Below are 18508 nucleotides of genomic sequence, written 5' to 3'. Positions count from 1 at the left end.
TATTAATTAAAAGCTTTGATGGATTCAGCAAAACATTCGTTAGACTGGTTCAAACTGATAACTTGAGTTTTTCGACTGATTTATTAAAAGTGGCTCAAAAGTCATTTTTTCATTAATCGGATGACACTTGTTGCACTGTATGTTTGTTTTTTGCGCAGACCAGAAAAAAAAAAAAACACAATAGGAAGACATGGCAATGCAACAGAAAGATCATATTGACAACTCTGCAAACACTAGGAGACATGGAACACAGATTTGTCCATCACAGGCAAGTGTCCTACAGGAGGCTCCTTAAACTGACAGCCTCTTTTTCTAACAATGCCTGCCATGTGTGTTTTTATTTTTAATCAAAGATCCTTTGCTATTTTACTACAGACCTCAAATAAATCTAGTAGTTTACAAGCATTAACAAAACATATTTACTCACCTGTGTTTATCTTTGTTTTTCTTTTTCTTCTTGGGTTTCTTGGCTCGGCACTCATCGGAGCTCTCTTTTACGTCAAGCGATAGGCTACGTTTTCTCTTGTTACGTTCAGGCAGCGGGCTGACAGAACGTGGAGACGATGGTTTACCTCTTGAGCTGTTCTCGTGAACAGTATGGAGTTCTCTTCCACGCCCACTTTCCACCCCACGATGGCAGTGACTGAAGAAGCCATCCCTGTTGTGGTGTCCAGAGGGATGATGAGAATCATAACCACTTGCAATTCTCCTATCTCGATTATCCCATTCTCTACTCCAATCACGTTCCTCTCTAAATCTTCTTTGGGAGTAGTGGTGCTTTCGAAGGTGGTGCGTGAATTGGTCCCAGTGGCGCTTGGCATCACGATCTCGGTGATGACGATCTCTACTGGTGGAGCACTCTCTGGCATAACGGCACTCCTTTTCCAGTCGATGGCCGTGTCCACTGTGCCCATAGCGGTGCCTGTTTCTTTCATCATATTCCCTATTGTGTCTGTACCTGTCCCTGTCCTTCAGGGTAGAAGAAAAATGTGGCCGTTCTAAAAGCCTATTCTGGTCGTCACCTGGTCTCCTTCCATCCCCGGAGTCAAACTTGCCTGTGTATGATGGTTTTGAGTCTTTGCCTTTCCCTTCATTGCACACGGGTGTCTCCTTTAACCTATGTGGACTTGTGTGACCATCACCTGCATTGAGACTCAGACTATGGTTGGCCTGGAAGTCTGACATGCCAACCACTAGATGGGCGGCACGGCTCTGAGTCGACTCAATCTTTGAGGCTGCATGGGCACTAAGTTCATTGTCCGTAGTCTTGGAGACCAAAGAAGCATTAGATGAAGTTGCAGACTGGGCTAAAAAGTCAGAGAGATGGTTTGTACTTTTGCTTGAGGGTGAGGAAATATGTTGGCCATCCGAACTTGGTGGTTTGGAGCTGTTAGATGAACGAACAGAACCAGAGAAAGTTTATTCCATCTGAAACCTAACAAGTTTTTCAGTTGATCAAGTTGCAAGAAAATGGTTATTGAGCAACTCACCTTGATTCACAGATTCCAGGCTTAAAGCTGAACTCCAAGTCCAAACTATCAGACAGATTAGTTTGAGATGAAAAATTTGGTGCTCCCCTTACCTGATCAAAAGCAGAAAGAAATGAAATTTACTTGACAAATAAAGAGAATAAGAACCTGTTTAACAATTACCAGTAGAAAGTCTAACTGACTTTTTGAATCAGTCTTACAAATTTAAACCTCTTTATACAGTTGAAGTCAGAAGTTTATATACACTTAGGTTGATGTCATTAAAACTCGTTTTTTAACCACTCCACAGATTTAATATTAGCAAACTATAGTTTTGGCAAGTTGTTTAGGACATGTGCATGACACAAGTAATTCTGCCAACAATTGTTTTTCAGACAGATTGTTGAACTTTTAACTGACTATATCACAATTCCAATGGGTCAGAAGTCTTCATACACCAAGTTAACTGTGCCTTTAAGATTCTGACCTTTCTACGATTAAATGTCAGGAATTGTGAAAAACTGAGTTTAAATATATTTGGCTAAGGTGTATGTAAACTTCTGACTTCAACTGTACATGACAAGAAATACCACCAACTAACAGTAAGGTTTGTCTTTTAAATTCTGTACCTCATCAGTGTGATTAAAACCATTGGCTTTGGGATGGCCATTATGAGATTTGTGGGCAGATCCAGATTCATTTTCACTCAAATGCAACTCTGTAAAGCCATTGGATCCATTTGTTTTAGAGATAAGCAGAGGCAGTGAGCTGGAATTGTGGGATTTTAAGTCATCCTTTACCCCATTCCCATTGGTTATATTGGTAGCAGTTCCATTCTCCAAAGTTCCAGCCTCCTGGTCAGATTCCTCAGAGGATTCCTGACCATAAGGAACCAAGAAAGTAGCTGCAGTATGATTGATGGGAGTTCTATTGACCTGCTTTGCTTGTTGGAAGCCTGAGGTAGTCGCTGAGTTACTGGAGGAGGTGGGCTGAGAGTGAGAGGCTGAAGATGAAGAGCAATTAGGGTTCGTCTGGGTCTGAGTAGGTCTCACAGGCTTACCCTGACCAATGAGAAATGTCAATTTCGGCCTCTTAGATGAGTCAGGAATGCCCATGGGTCGAACAGTCTGGTTGGATAGAGATGTGGAAGAGGACGAGGACGCAGATGAGGATGGAAGGGACATGCCAGAGCCTATTTTGGGCACACCGCAAAAGCTTCTGTTGGGCTTTGAGCCACTATGGTATTCCTTTGAAGATCCATTCCCATTCCCGTTGACGTATGACGAGTTCTGCAAAGTGGGTGAAGAGTGAACATATGAAACCCCTAAACCCAAATTGTTTTAACACTTACAGGGAGGAAAGGAACCTATTTTACAGTGATTTGAGAAAATATGTAGTTCTCTTGCAGTACCTTCATCATATGAGGTGGCAGTTGTGGGCCAATAAAGGATGTGGAGGTGTACTGAGGTCCATTCATCTTGAGTGGAATGGATGGTCGTGGAGATGACTGACCAGGAGTATGGTTCATCTGACTATAGTCACTTCTATTCTTTAAGTCCGGTGACCTATTTTAAAAACAGGCAAATTCTGATGAGACTTCTCAGAAACATACAGGCTTAGTGCCAGCAGTACAAAGTCTCCATTAGGGATGTGCAAGAATTGTTGACTAGTCGTTCAACAACTGACAAGTTGATTAGTGACATCAACTAGTAATTATTCAACAATAAAAAGTAATTAAAAGGTTTTTACTTTTTTCATTTTAATATTTAAGACAGCATGTTAATATTGGAATTATTGTAGTTTAAATATTTTTTCTAATCACAAATACTATTACAATTAGTATAAAAAGTATAGTATAAACATTATTTTTATAAATCTGACGGTTTACCTCATATTTACTGCAGGAGCTAAACTGTTAGAGCGAGTCACATCGTGGAAAAGAAGCGCTGCCTGGACAAGTTTCACAAAAGTGAGAACTGATGTAGTACAATGCAATATTTGCAAAATAATGTCAAGATAATGTCAATAATGCTCAGAATGTCAAGGATGTGAGCTCAGAGTTCATCTGGTGTTTAAGAAGCGAAAACGGAAAAGTGATCACAGCCGTCAATTGCATATATTTTTTTGTTTTTGACGAGAAATACTACTCAAACACTCTTAGCTTAGCCAACCTACAGAGCTGGAGGTACAGTATATGACAAAGATCACTGCATGGACCCCGACCAGAACCCTCTCCAATGGTGGATCGTTCGGTTCCAATCGGTTCCTTCTGAGTCTGTCCCAGGCGAGAGTGTGTTTTCTGTGGCAGGTGTCAACAGGCTTCGCTCACGTCTCATTCCTAAACATGTAGCTTTTGTTTCTGAATAAAAATGTTGATGCATTAATGATTATGCTGTTTTTATCTGTGAAATATCTAGACTATCTTCGTGGTTTTTTTTTTTTGGGGGGGGGGGGTACCTTTTTTCTTTATTCTCTCATGAATGAAAAAAAATATTGTCTCTCAGCGGATCACAAGCTGGCATTTGAAACACATTTCATTTAAACATGGTGAGGCCAATATTTATAATACGATGCCCTGTTCAGTTCTGTATTTATTTTAAATGCATCGACAGATTTAACTATTTTTTTGGTCATATATAGGTCTATTCATTTATTAACGTGGTAGTTTGAAACACTGACGCTTGGCCTATCGTCCAAGAGTAAGGTAGGACACCTTTTTTAATTGCATTTTTGACTGTTCTAATGAAGTAGATATTTTATATAGTTGATGTGTCATTTTTATTTCTATATTTAGATTTTTTTTAAGTGTAGTTTAAATACTCTTTAGTTCAAATTAGAAAGTCAAACAGAAAATAATTTAGCCATTGGAATTCATTTATGAAATAGAGGTAGGCTAATTTTGCGGCTCATTAAATTATCTTACGTTATTTCATGCCTAAGTTTACTATTCCATACCTGATGTTAGGGCTATGTTATTACTGCTTTCTTTTCTTGTTTTGTGCTCCGTTTACACAACCAAACGCTATCATAGATATTCATGTATATGAATGCTATCATGTCAATTTTATGAGTAGTGATGCGTTATGTTACCCACACACTGTTTTGGGCATTCTGTGTGTTATTATTAGTTTTGATTGTTTTTAATTCATATTATTTTCATTCATTTTACTTATGTAATAAAGACAAGAACAACTGTCAATCCACGCATCTTATCACATGGCTTGTTGAGCGCATTACAGCGGAGAAATAGTGCATATGGAGGCTTCACACTATTCTCCGCAGCATCCTCACCATGTGCCCCACCGAGAACAAGAACCACATATAGCGACCACGAGGAGGTTACCCTGTGTGACTCTACCCTCTCTAGCAACCGGGCCAATTTGGTTGCTTAGGAGACCTGGCTGGAGTCACTCAGCACGCCCTGGTTTCGAACTCATGACTCCGGGGTGGTAGTTCACAGGCTATTATTTAGAAATGCGTCTGACTGGTGTCTTGTGGAAATGACTCCAACCTAATTATACAGGCATTTGACTAGTCGACTAACTACTGAAATAACCCACTGACTAGTCGATTTTGAAATTGTCATTTTGCACATCCCTAGTCTCGATTCGAGACTTTGTACTCGAAAGTGAATTTAGACCGTAAGAAAGTGAATTTAGACCATTACCTAATGTAGAACAGCAAGTACGCTTGCTGATTTAGCACTGTTCTTATATCGTTAAGAGACACCGATGAATCGTTCATCTGATACCACTGCCCATTGCTTGCCTATAACAAAGGATTGCACCATTAATTGCAAATCAGGTTTTAACAATATGACATTTCAGGCAGCATGTCTGTACAAGATGACTTGCCTTTACATAGCAGTAGTAGTGTCCAGCATGGCAACTGAAGCCAGAATGAACCAGCACAGCATACAGAGTATAGATTTGCGGCTCCCCATGAGACTGGGACATGAATGGACGCAAATCTAAATACTCTGTGTATCTCACATCCTGCGAAGAAGGAATGCCAGAGCTCAACATGTATATTTCAAATTTTAACATTAAAGTGTCATGAAACCCACTAGTTCAATGCCAGTCGTTCAAACCTCAAACTTAAAAAAGGCTCTTAAAATGGGCGTGAAAATATGTAGAAATGTGGGAGTGTAGTGGGTGGGAAGGGGGCAGGGGGTCAAGCACAACAACTCACTTTCTAGGCTTACAACACACTCTCGACAGAGATGGCTGAACATCAACATGTGAATGGAGACAAAAGCAAAAAAGTTTTGGTGTGAACAAAACTCAGAACAAAGGTGTGAACGTGTGAACAGTGAAGAGAACAGTTTGTATATCAAAGATTTAGAAATTATTAGGGCTGTCACGATTATGAAATTTGACTGCTGATAAATTGTCAAACAATTAATTGCCATTATGACGATGAAATGTCTCAGGTCTTTCACGATTAATTGTAATATTTCTTATAGTGCATGTTTGCTTCATACACCTTAAGTCATTTTTACTTATTTAACTTCAAATACATAAATCAAATAATAAAATAGGGATATATGATTTCCTTTTAAGGCTTTAAAACGTATGAATTACATGAAATATAATATTTGAAATATCAAAATATTTCAAAATCCTTTAAATATATGTCTCTTTTTGGTCAGCTTTAGTTTTGGTCAATTTTACATTTTCACTGTTGGTTTTGGAACCCATTTTATATTATTTTTGTAATAAAAAATAAAACAATTTATTATGTTATATTATGCTATAGTAAAATTTCTGTCCAAATTTCTTCACTTTCACACGTTATTTTAATGTTCTTTGATGAAACCCACAAGCCCTTATTTCTCATGAAGCAAAACCTTTGAAATTTCGTTCGAGTAAGCGTGCGTCTCCTCTGTATCACTGCATCTCATTAATACTGCGTGTATTTTGGCAAACTCCAGGTGGGCTGTCATGTGCCTTTTACTGAGGAGTGGCTACCGTCTGGCCACTCTACCATACAGGCCTGATTGGTGGAGTGCTGCAGAGATGGTTGTTCTTCTGGAAGGTTCTCCTCTCTCCACAGAGAAATGCTGGAGCTCTGTCAGAGTGACCATCGGGTTCTTTGTTACCTCCCTGACTAAGGCCCTTCTCACCCGATCGCTCAGTTTGGCCGGGCGGCCAGCTCTAAGAAGAGTCCTGGTGGTTCCAAACTTCTTCCATTTATGGATGATGGAGGCCACTGTGCTCATTGGGACCTTCAATGCTGCAGAAATCTTTCTGTACCCTTCCCCAGATCTGTGCCTCGATACAATCCTGTCTCGGAGGTCTACAGACAATTCCTTGGACTTCATGGCTTGGTTTGTGCTCTGACATGCACTGTTAACTGTGGGACCTTATATAGACAGGTGTGTGCCTTTCCAAATCATGTCCAATCAACTGAATTTACCACAGGTGGACTCCAATCAAGTTGTAGAAACATCTCCAGGATGATCAGTGGAAACAGGATGCACCTGAGCTCAATTTTGAGTGTCATGGCAAAGGCTGTGAATACTTATGTACATGTGATTTTATCGTTTTTTATTTTTAATAAATTTGCAAAGATTTCAAACAAACTTCTTTCACGTTGTCATTATGGGGTGCTGTTTGTAGAATTTTGAGAAAAATAATGAATTTAATCCATTGTGTCTTGTGGAAGAACACTGTTTCGGTAATGATGCATGTTGTGCTTCGGCTCTGCTCCTCTGCGTGGATGAATGTTGTTCGAGGCACCGGCGTACACCTGGATTCAGGACATCTCATCAGAGTGAATGGACAAATAAATAACGAAAGAAAGGAAAAGACGGATATCCAAAAACATTTAATCTGTGCAGGTAAGTGCCATATCTTATGCTGTTATTATTTTTTTTTTTTGTTATTAACATTTTTATTGATTCATAAATTAACACAAAAAATACAACAACATATATATATATATATATATATTGAATCAAAACACATTAAACATTAAACCCCCACTATATCCCCTCCCCCTACCAAACTCCCACCACACCCTGACCCCCCACGAACCGCCCTGTGGTCAATAGAATATAGACACACACATGGAAAAAAAACAACACAAAACTAAAACAATGACAAAAAATACAATACAATACAATAATCAAGTATAATAAAAAAATATATATAAAAAAAATAAAAAATCTAAAATTACTCCCTCCACCGCCCCTTCTCGAGATTCCCCAAAAAATGCTAAGTAATTGCCCCATTTCTTATTGTAAGAATCCCTAACCCACATCCTTATGCTCAAGCCCTCCTCGAAGGCAGCCACCCTCCCCATCTCCGCGCACCACTCCGGGAACGAGGGTGCTCCATCCGACTTCCAACTCCTCAAAATAACCTGCCTACCAATCACACTGGTCAAAACCCAGTCCTTCATGTACTTATCCTCCAAATCCATGACCTCCCTATCTCCCAAAATACAGAGTCTGGGGCAGAACGAGACCTGAGTGCCCAACACATCACACACAAAACTTTGCACCTTCAGCAAAAATTCTTGGATCTTACGACACCCCCAAAAAACATGGGTGGTGTCTCCATCTTCAGAATGGCATCGCTAGCAGATGGGTGTGTCCTTAAGACCAAGCCTATACAATCTAGAGGGGGTCCAATAAAATCTATGTAAAATCTTAAATTGCATAAGGCGAACCCTTGCATCTCTAGATGCAGACTTGATGTTTTTTAGAATCCTAGCCCACACTCCCTCCTCCAATAACAAATTTAAATCTTCATCCCATAATCTTTTGAGAGAATTTAAAGCTCCATCCCACAGACTCTGAATTAGCAGGGAGTAATACACTGATGCCTCATGACCCTTCCCAAAAGCAGTAATCACCACTCCCAGAGTATCTGCCACTCTAGGGGGGTGTATGCTACTCCCAAAAACAGTGCAAAGCAGGTGGCGCAGCTGTAAATACTTATAAAATTAAGAGCTGGGAATCCCAAAATGTTGAATCACATTTTCAAAAGATCTCAATACTCCACTCTCATATAGGTCACCAAGTGTATTAACCCCCCTCACAATCCAATCTGACCAACAGAAAGGGGACTTATTAATACATAGTTTAGGGTTCAGCCATATGCTCGAGGCTACGTTTAAATAAATATCAGAATTAAACACTCTGGACACTTTTGTCCATATCGAGTGCAAATGCAAAATAACAGGGTGTGACTTAACCTCTCCGGCTAGTTTAATTGAAAGGCTTTGCAGTGGCGAGATGGGGCAAGAACTTCCTTTGCAATACAAAACCAGAGAGGGGCTCTCTCAGGTGGAAGCGACCAATGAGCCAAATGTCTAAGACCGAATGCATAATAATAAAAACAAAATCTTGGGTAGGCCTAACCCACCTTTGTCAATCGGCCTATGTAACTTATTGAAATTTAACCTGGGATGCTTACCATTCCAATTGAAGGACTTCACTATGCTATCAAATTGCTTGAAATAAGAGAGGGGGACATCTACAGGGAGAGACTGTAGCAGGTAGTTGAATTTTGGAATACAATTAAGTTTAATAACATTAACCTTCCCAATCATAGATAAATGTAATGAAGCCCACCTGTCCACATCATTCAAAAACCTTTTTATTAAGGGATCAAAATGAACTCTGACTAAATCAGACAAAGTTTCTGGGAATAAAATTCCCAAATACTTAATTCCCTGTTTGGGCCAATGGAAGGCGCCCGGCTGGAAGGCCGTTACTGGACAAAAGCCAAAGCTTCAGATTTAGACCAATTGACTTTGTATCCTGAGAATTTGGAAAAGGAGTTAATAATTCTGTGGAGGCAAGGCATAGATCTAGTAGGGTCGGAGATGAATAATAAAATATCATCTGCGTAAAGCAGAAGCTTATGTGCCACTCCTCCCGCAATCACCCCTGGAAAATCATCCTCCTTTCTTATTGCAGTTGCTAATGTTTCCAGGGCAAGACAGAACAATAAGGGGGAAAGAGGGCAACCCTGCCGGGTGCCCCATCCAGAGTAAAATAATCTGAAATTAACCCGTTTGTTTGCACTGCTGCTACAGGGTGTCTATAAAGTAACTTAATCCAAACAATAAATGTACTCCCGAACCCATACATTTCCAAAATCTTAAAAAGATAATCCCATTCTACCATATCAAACGGCTTTTCGACGTCAAGTGAGATGGCAGCGACCGGAGATTGATCATTCGCTACTGACCACATGATATTGATGAGACGCCTAATATTATCAGAAGAGCTACGGCCTCGAATAAACCCCACCTGATCTATATGTATATGTGATGTCATAACTTTACTTAATCGATTAGCCAGAATTTGACAATTTTTTTACATCTAACTGGATCAGGGAAATTGGGTGGTAACTTTTACACTCTTTTTAAGAATCAGACTCATCCGGGTTTGCGTCATGGTTGGAGGAAGATTTCCGTTCTTTAATGATTCCGTATAAATTTCTAACAAAAGTGGAGCCAGTTCTGTAGCATAAGATTTGAAAAACTCTGCAGCACAGCCGTCAGGCCCCGGAGCCTTGCCTGTAGGCAAGGCCTTAATTACCTCATCAAGCTCCTCCAAGGTTATCTCAGAATCAAGAGAATTTTTTTAGTCAGTCGTCAGTTTAGGGAGATCTAATGGTTCCACAAAGTTCCTAATATCTTCATCAGTAGACGAAGACGTGGAACTATAGAGATTAAAGTAGAATTCTTTAAAAGCATTATTAATATCAATGGCTGAGGTAAATATTTCACCACCAGCAGATTTCACTGAGGGAATGGTAGAAAAAGACACTCTCTGCTTTATATATCTAGCCAATGGTTTTCCTGCTTTGTCCCCCGACTCAAAGTATGACTGTCTTGCCCTGAACAACCAAAACTCCACTTTCCATGACAAAATAGTATTATATCTATATTTCAATCGGGTCAATTCTCTGAGGCCATCAGATGACATACGGCGCTTCAGCTCTGCCTCGGCACTTTTAATATTTCCTTCCAACTCCACAAGTTCTTGTACTTTGGATTTTTTGGTGAATGAGGCATACCGTATGATCCAACCCCTAAGAACCACCTCCCAAGCCACGCCAACAGAGGATACTGAGGACCAGTTGGTCTCCATATAGACACTGATTTCAGCATTTAACATTTGTTGGAAATCAGGATTTTGCAAAAGGGACACCAAGGCGGCAACTATATGATTTCTTTTTCTCTGTATATGGCAACACCAGGGCGTGATCTGAGACTAAGATATTTCCAATTGAGCAATCGACAACAGATGAAATGAGGGATTTGGATATAAAAAATAAAATAAATCTTATGGACTGATGAAAAAAAAAAAAATGTATAGTCCCTACCAGATGGGTTCAAAAGTCTCCAAATATCCATAAGACCAAGATTTTTACACATCCTGTGAAGCGTCAATGTTGCTCTAGGGGGTTTACACACTTTTGCTTCACTATGATCAAGGACTGAGTCCATCAAAAGATTAAAGTCTCCTCCCAATATTATATCATGAGGGGTGCCAGTGGTTTGCAGCATCCCTTCAAGATCTATAAAAAAGCCCTGATCATCAGCGTTAGGTGCGTAAATATTAGCCAAAATCAACCTTTGCCCTTGAATTTCAGCTAAAACATTAATGACTCTCCCTAATTTATCTTTAGTCTGTTTGAGACATTTGAATTGTAGATGTTTACTAATCAATATAACAACTCCCTTGCTCTTACTTGAGTCAGCACTAAAAAAAAAAAACATGTCCACCCCATATCTTCCCAATTTTTTCAGCTTCCTGCGGGGAGAGATGCGTTTCTTGAAGAAACACTTTATCATATTTCTTACGTTTAAGAAAAGTAATAATCCTTCTTTTTATGGGGTGACCCAACCCATTTACATTCCATGTGGAGAGAGACAATCCACTCATATTAACATTTGACATTTTGATATAGTAGAAAAGATAAATTGTCTCAAAAGCAAAATTATACAGACCACATTCCCCATTAGTGAAACAATCAAACCCCGAAATTCCCCCCGAACAAACAGAAAAAAGAAAAACGTGCGCATTAACCCCGCACACGAAAGCGCCAACCAGCGACAATCCCTCTAAACTCAAAATGTCCATGAACGCCCACGAGCTCCCACGACAACTTTGCCATCGGATTGCTCAATTTTGCCTCACAAATTTGAGGCAAAATTACATAACAGAAAATACAATAAACCCCAGCCAATAAAAAGAATGAACACAAAGAATGTGTAGATTCATTCACAGAACTGTCTCAAAAGGTGTGATCTTTCACAAAATAAATTCCAGTTGATATAAAACCGTTCAGATTCCTCGGACAGACAAATGAATGTTCAGTGAGCCTGCTGTTATGAGTTTAGCAGATGACGTAATCATTCCAATGTCCCGTAAAAATACTCAAAACAAATAAGCACGAAGAATGAACAGATTAATCCACAGCTGTTCCAAAGGAATGTTATTCAACAGAACAAGCTCCAGCCGCTAGGCGGAACCAATACAAAAAGAAACAAAACCGGCATCCCGGTTCCCTGGATGGTCGAGTCAATTCACTCGGAGGCTGCATAAAAGTATATACCATGACTTACACAATCCATCAACTTCATAAAAGACATCTTTTGTGTGAGCATGTAGATATTTTGCGGTCATCCATAGTGTCCACTCTCAAACTGGCCGGAAACTTCGATGCAAAAGTAATCTTTCATCAATGCAAAAGTTTCTTTAAGGAAAAGTGTTATTCACAAAACAGGCTCCAGCCGCTCGACGGAGCCAATGCAAAAAGCAAAAAGAAACCAAAATGAAGCCCAGCTTCCTCAAAAGCCAGAGTAAGTACAGCGAGTCGACCCACTCACATGAGAAACACCCAATGGTTTACTCACCCATTGATTCAGTAAAAGACATTGCCTGATTGGGACATGTAAATACTTTGCGACCGTCCTTCGTTTCTATTCTCAGTTTGGCCGGAAACATCAGAGCAAAAGTGATCTTTCGCTGATGTAAGAGTTTCTTACATTCCTTAAACCGATCACGTTTCACTCGTCGAACTCGCAAAGTCCGGGAACAATAAAATATTATGATTCTTCCAAGAAAGCTTCCCTTTGCTCCTCGCCTGGCGCAACAAGATCTTTAACGGATGATCTCAGAAATCTGTCCAGAATCGATCTAGGCTTTTCTCCCTCAGCAAATCTGTGAGCTGGGACTCTGTGAGCTCGCTCGATTTCCAGCTTGTGGCCTGTTATGTCGAGCAGACTTGGGAAAAGCTCATCCAAGAATTTCACCACATCTCTGCCCTCCTCATACTCAGGAATTCCAACAATTCGAATGTTATTTTTGCGGCTTCTATTCTCAAGATCTTCAAGCTTTTCAAGGAGATGTTCCAAATCAACTTTGGTCGTGGGCGGATTAGCGGAGAATTCCCTCTCCGAAGATTCCAGACAATCGATTCATCTCTCAACATCAGACACTCTTGTAAATAAATAGAGAATTTTATTTCCATCACCGTAATCGATCGACGTATTACAGCGAGATCCTCCAAGTCAGCAAGAACCTTCGTCAACATCACCGACATGTTGGACAACTGACGCTGGATCGCCTCTCCCGCCGCACCATCAAAATTGAGTTCCCGGTCTGTAGGCCTGTCAGAGCTTTCATCCTGAACATGTAAGTGTCTTTTAATGTCTCCAGAGCCCGAGGATTTTGACTTCTTTGCCATGTTTTGCCTCAAAGAGCAAATGTGTAACTTGGTATATCAAATTTCACCAGATTATAACATGAAAATAATAAACAATTTAGCAGTGCGCAGAGCTTGTCGCTCATATGTCTGCTTCTTGCATGGCGTCACGTCATTTGGATATTTTTAACTTATTGGAAACATTGACGTTTTGAAATAAATTACATTACAAAAGTTAAGCAACGTTCGTTAACATTAGACATAATGACTGCTAGTCTGATCAGTTCAAACGTTGTGAAGTTTTTATAACTGCAGGATATTCTGGCCAAATAGACCACGGTAGTAACTAATTTATAGATTGTCATTGTTACCAACCAGTGGTCAACATCATTTCAAGACTCACATGTCCTTGGCAAGCCTAGGACTAAAGGATTTATTTATATAAATTATTATTATAAAGAAAAACGTGTGCTTGCAAGTGAAAAGTTCTGCACCGATTACAGTATAATTATTGTATTTCACTACACACACACACAGACATGTGTATGTGTGTGATTACACAACTACACAAACCATATTAATAAAATATCTTACCTGTTGAGTAAGGAAAAAAGCCATCTCTGGGTCGCTTTTAAATCCTTTCAGATCTCCGAGTTGTCGCCACCTCTGAAAAGCCAAGCCGATGTTGATTCGGGTTTTATTACGGACTCTGTCGCTTTCCCTTTTTGCTTGTAGACTCTGCTCTGTTCGGGGTTTCTTTGTTTTTATAACCAGCGATTTTCCAGAGGTTTGCCGTTTTGAATGATCCATAGTCAATTTTTCTCGTTCGTTGTGACAACAAACTTCGAGCTTCACGCTACTCCCACACCATACACGCGCTACAGTAACCAGAGTTTATTTTCTCTGTGTACGGATATGACGTGAACACGCACGGGCGAATGACGTATGTATGCGATTTCCCACGAATTCCCTCCTGACAGCTCTAAAATTTAAATCATTATTATAGATTTATCAAAGTGTATTTGGGTAAAGACATGGCTTGGAAGATGGATTTTTGTTGCACTCTCTCATTAATAACATTTTGTTATTTTTTAACAAAAAAAGTTACATAGTCTAGCTTTAAGTGCACAATAATTGTGATCATCTCAAATAATCCTGGCTATATTAAATAACCGCGATCAGACATTTATTTAATAACCGCGACAGGCCTAGATATTATGCTCAAACTTTTGAGAATGAGTACGAACAGCACTTTGAGCAGATCTAAACAAGGACTGCTTTGAGACTACCATAAATTCCTTCTTTTTTTTTTTGACAAGGAATGTTTATCCTTTACTACAAGTTAAACTCCAAAAACTCAATACTTTATGCCATACAAGTGGCATAAAGTTGATTACCAAAGAAAACACTTTTGATCGCCTTTTCATTGCACATACAATGAAAGTAAATGGATCCAATACACAAAATATTTAATACAAAATGTTTCAAAAGTATAGCCACAATATGTGTTATAATGACTCATGTGATAAAATTGCTTACTAACCTTGTCTGTGTAAAGTTATCCAGTATTTTAACTTTGTTGTCTTGACGACGGAATGCGGGTAAACCCTTTAGACTTAAATCCCAGTAACTTTCGCACAATACCAAATAGAAAGTTGACATGACTTTGAGTTTTTGGTTTTCATCACTGTCTTCTGTTTTTGAAAAAGCCATCGTGTTATCCTGTCCATGATCAGACGTACGGGGAAGACGGGATGGAATACGTGCATCTAAACAAACAGCTGCTTCATTGTTTGGAGCAATACAGTAGCAGAACTGTGGCCAAGAAACAAGCTCGCTCCAGTCTGGTTATGGACTGCTGTCCGTTCAGACGAGTGATTTCAATCTCACCACGGTGTTTAGTGCAAAAGCCCCTCACATCTCCGCGGTCACGTCCATGAGTGACTTTGAATTCTCCACTGTAATTGAATATCATGCATAAAATAGTGCAGTGATTGGATGGAAGCATTCCTTCTCATGAATTATGTAGAGAAACGCTCAGAATCTAATGACATAGACACGTACTCTTCAACCAATCATATATTAGACTTAAAACATATGTACCTCACGTTTTGTGACATTGCTTCAACTTTCGTTTTTAAACCGGAAGAACAAAATGCTTAAAAAATTAACCACTTTCCCTTTAGTATTAAACATAATGAAAACGATCATTGTGCAATGTGTAGGCTACAAAAAATAATTTTTGGGGTTTCATGACCCTTTAAAACTGAATGCTCTACATTTTGAAAGGAAAAATATACATTTACAGAAAAAATCTCAGCAAGTTGCAATTATGAGACGAATGTTAAACTACAAAAAAAAAGAAAATTACTCAATTATCTTAACCTACTGACAGTCTAAGTTTTAATAAATATCCTGCATGAAAGTGACAGTTCATTGATCTGGATTATTGATCTAGTCATGCAAGTTTTTCCAGGTTCATAGCAAGCAATTACAGAATTAACTGCTAAACCTTTGTTATGACACTACCTTTGTAATTTTTCCTCCGTTGAAGTTGGCGAACCGCTTCAGTGAGACAGTGAGGACATTAGAACTGCGATGTATGGTAAATCTCTTTGAGGCGGTAACCATTTTCTTACATCTGTGAAGACATATCACAATAAGCTTAAAGGAACGTGAATTAGAGGGAACACAAGACCAGTCACCCTATGAAGTCAAATTGCATAATTCCACTCATGAAAAAAGAAAATTGTAACAAGTTACAACAGTAACAAGGCCCTCTTTTCAAGAGTGGGCAATGCAGGAGAGTGGTGTTAATATGCACAAAAAAAAAAAAAAAAAACTTACTTGGAGCATTTGTAAGCGTTATCCCCATCAAGTTGCTCAGGCTTAACAAATTGCTCAAATGCCTTGGTAAGTGTCTGAGCAGTCTGCAAATAAACATACAAACAGAAGAAGGTTTTTATCATTAAATGTAACCACTCTAAACAATTATCTGATCTCTAAACGTGTTAATTGCGTCATCTTTTAAGACAATTTATTTATGTCAAGAGAGGAGCTTCCTTTACCTTAATCTCTAATGAAATATCCAGATAAGGGTCAAATGTGTCAGAGACTGCTTTGCAATTCAAACATTTGACTGTGAAAATGACATGTGCATTTATTATTCAAACACATTCAATTAAATTCTACAAAAACATGTAATAGTATGGCAGAGCTTTAGACAACAAAATCAATTAAGTTATGTGTGTCGATTGTCAGAATATGCATAATTCAGAAAGAACAAATGAGAAACTGATGACCTACCTCGGGATCTCAGATAACCCCCAAATATCTGATGTACAAAAGTGGTTGCCTGTGTTTGCCTGTCCAGTCTGACAAAATAAAATAAACTGGAGTATTAAACAAGACACAATTACATGGTCAACAAAGTGTTTGATTTTGACTGCCTCTGTCATGCATATTGGAGGTCAACCAATTGTGGATTTTGCCGATACTGATAACTAAGGTGGTGGAAAAGGCAGATAACCGATTAATCACAGACAGTTTTTAAAATAGACTTATAGAATATAAAAATAATAATTTTTGGTCTTTTCTTACTATGACAGGCACAGACATGGAGGCTACAAGAGTCCAAATTATTAAACTCCCAGATGCAGTTTGTTGTGCAACTAAAATCCAAATAATAACCAGAAAAAACGATTTTGTGCATAACACAAGACTTTAAACTATAAACAATATTATAAACTATATAAACTCAGCAAAAAAGAAACGCCCCTTTTTCAGGACACTGTATTTTAAAGAATTTTGTAAAAATTCAAATAACTTTACAGATCTTTTTTGTAAAGGGTTTAAACAATGTTTTCCATGCTTGTTCAATGAACCATAAACAATTAACGAACATGCACCTGTGGAATGGACGTTAAGACACTAACAGCTTACAGATGGTAGGCAATTAAGGTCACAGTTATAAAAACTTAGGACACTAAAGAGACCTTTCTACTGACTCTGAAAAACACCAAAAGAAAGATGCCCAGGGTCCCTGCTCATCTGCGTGAACGTGCCTTAGGCATGCTGCATGGAGGCATGAGGACTACAGATGTGGCCAGGGCAATAAATTGCAATGTCAGTACTGTGAGACGCCTAAGACAGCGCTACAGGGAGACAAGAAGGACAGCTGATCATCCTTGCAGTGGCAGACCATGTGTAACAACACCTGCACAGGATCGGTTCATCCGAATATCACACCTGTGGGACAGGTACAAGATGGCAACAACAACTGCCCGAGTTACACCAGGAACGCACAATCCCTCCATCAGTGCTCAGACTGTCTGCAATAATCTGAGAGAGTCTGAGAGGCTGGATTGAGGGCTTGTAGGCCTGTTGTAAGGCAGGTCCTTACCAGACATCACCAGCAATAATGTCGCCTATGGGCACAAACCCACTTTCGCTGGGCCAGACAGGACTGGCAAAATGTGCTCTTCACTGATGAGTTGCGGTTTTGTCTCACCAGGGGTGATGGTCAGACTCGCGTTCATCGAAGGAATGAGCGTTACACCGAGGCCTGTACTCTGGAGCGGGATCGATTTGGAGGTGGAGGGTCCGTCATGGTCTGGGGCAGTGTGTCACAACATCATCGGACTGAGCTTGTTGTCATTGCAGACAATCTCAATGCTGTGCATTACAGGGAAGACATCCTCCTCCCTCATGTGGTACCCTTCCTGCAGGCTCCTACTGACATGACCCTCCAGCATGACAATGCCACCAGCCATACTGCTCATTCTGTGTGTGATTTTCTGCAAGACAGGAATATCAGTGTTCTGCCATGGTCAGCAAAGAGCCCGGATCTCAATCCTATTGAGCACTTCTGGGACTTGTCGGATCAGAAGGTGAGGGCTAGGGCAATTCCACCCAGAAATGTCCGGGGTGACAGAGTGGGGTAACATCTCACAGCAAGAACTGGCAAATCTGGTACAGTCCATCAGGAGGAGATGCACTGCAGTACTTAATGCAGCTGGTGGCCACACCAGATACTGACTGTTACTTTTGATTTTGACCCCCTCTTTGTTCAGGGACACATTATTCCATTTCTGTTGGTCACATGTCTGTGAAACTTGTTCAGTTTATGTCTTAGTTGTTGAATCTTTAAATGTTCATACAAATATATACACATGCTTAGTTTGCTGAAAATAAAAGCAGTTGAAAGTGAGGACGTTTCTTTTTTTGCTGAGTTTTATATATATACTGCAAATAATAGATAAATATCTATAGTCAGTCAGTAGTTGTTTTTATTTCACCTCTCGAAGCCACTGTAATACTGTACAATCAAGTCCTTCTAACTGTAGAATCCAGAGAAACATGGAG

General features: G+C 39.5%; 1 protein-coding gene across 1 annotated transcript in view; it reads right to left on the bottom strand.

Annotated features, from left to right (window-relative positions):
* Positions 1 to 18508, bottom strand: part of usp42 (ubiquitin specific peptidase 42) — a 28258-nt gene that overhangs the window by 5103 nt on the left and 4647 nt on the right. Inside the window, exons 6-15 of the mRNA XM_051674617.1 lie at positions 16451 to 16518; positions 16213 to 16283; positions 15992 to 16074; positions 15674 to 15785; positions 5324 to 5464; positions 5137 to 5237; positions 2881 to 3034; positions 2099 to 2758; positions 1491 to 1582; positions 428 to 1387 (exon numbers count right to left, since the gene is read on the bottom strand). Coding sequence (XP_051530577.1) covers positions 428 to 1387; positions 1491 to 1582; positions 2099 to 2758; positions 2881 to 3034; positions 5137 to 5237; positions 5324 to 5464; positions 15674 to 15785; positions 15992 to 16074; positions 16213 to 16283; positions 16451 to 16518 — 2442 coding nt within the window. The remainder of the gene's footprint in view (positions 1 to 427; positions 1388 to 1490; positions 1583 to 2098; positions 2759 to 2880; positions 3035 to 5136; positions 5238 to 5323; positions 5465 to 15673; positions 15786 to 15991; positions 16075 to 16212; positions 16284 to 16450; positions 16519 to 18508) is intronic.

Source organism: Myxocyprinus asiaticus, chromosome 36 (assembly GCF_019703515.2).
Source record: "Myxocyprinus asiaticus isolate MX2 ecotype Aquarium Trade chromosome 36, UBuf_Myxa_2, whole genome shotgun sequence".
In the NCBI taxonomy this organism is placed as follows: domain Eukaryota; kingdom Metazoa; phylum Chordata; class Actinopteri; order Cypriniformes; family Catostomidae; genus Myxocyprinus; species Myxocyprinus asiaticus.
This window is presented reverse-complemented; position numbering and strand designations above follow the sequence as displayed.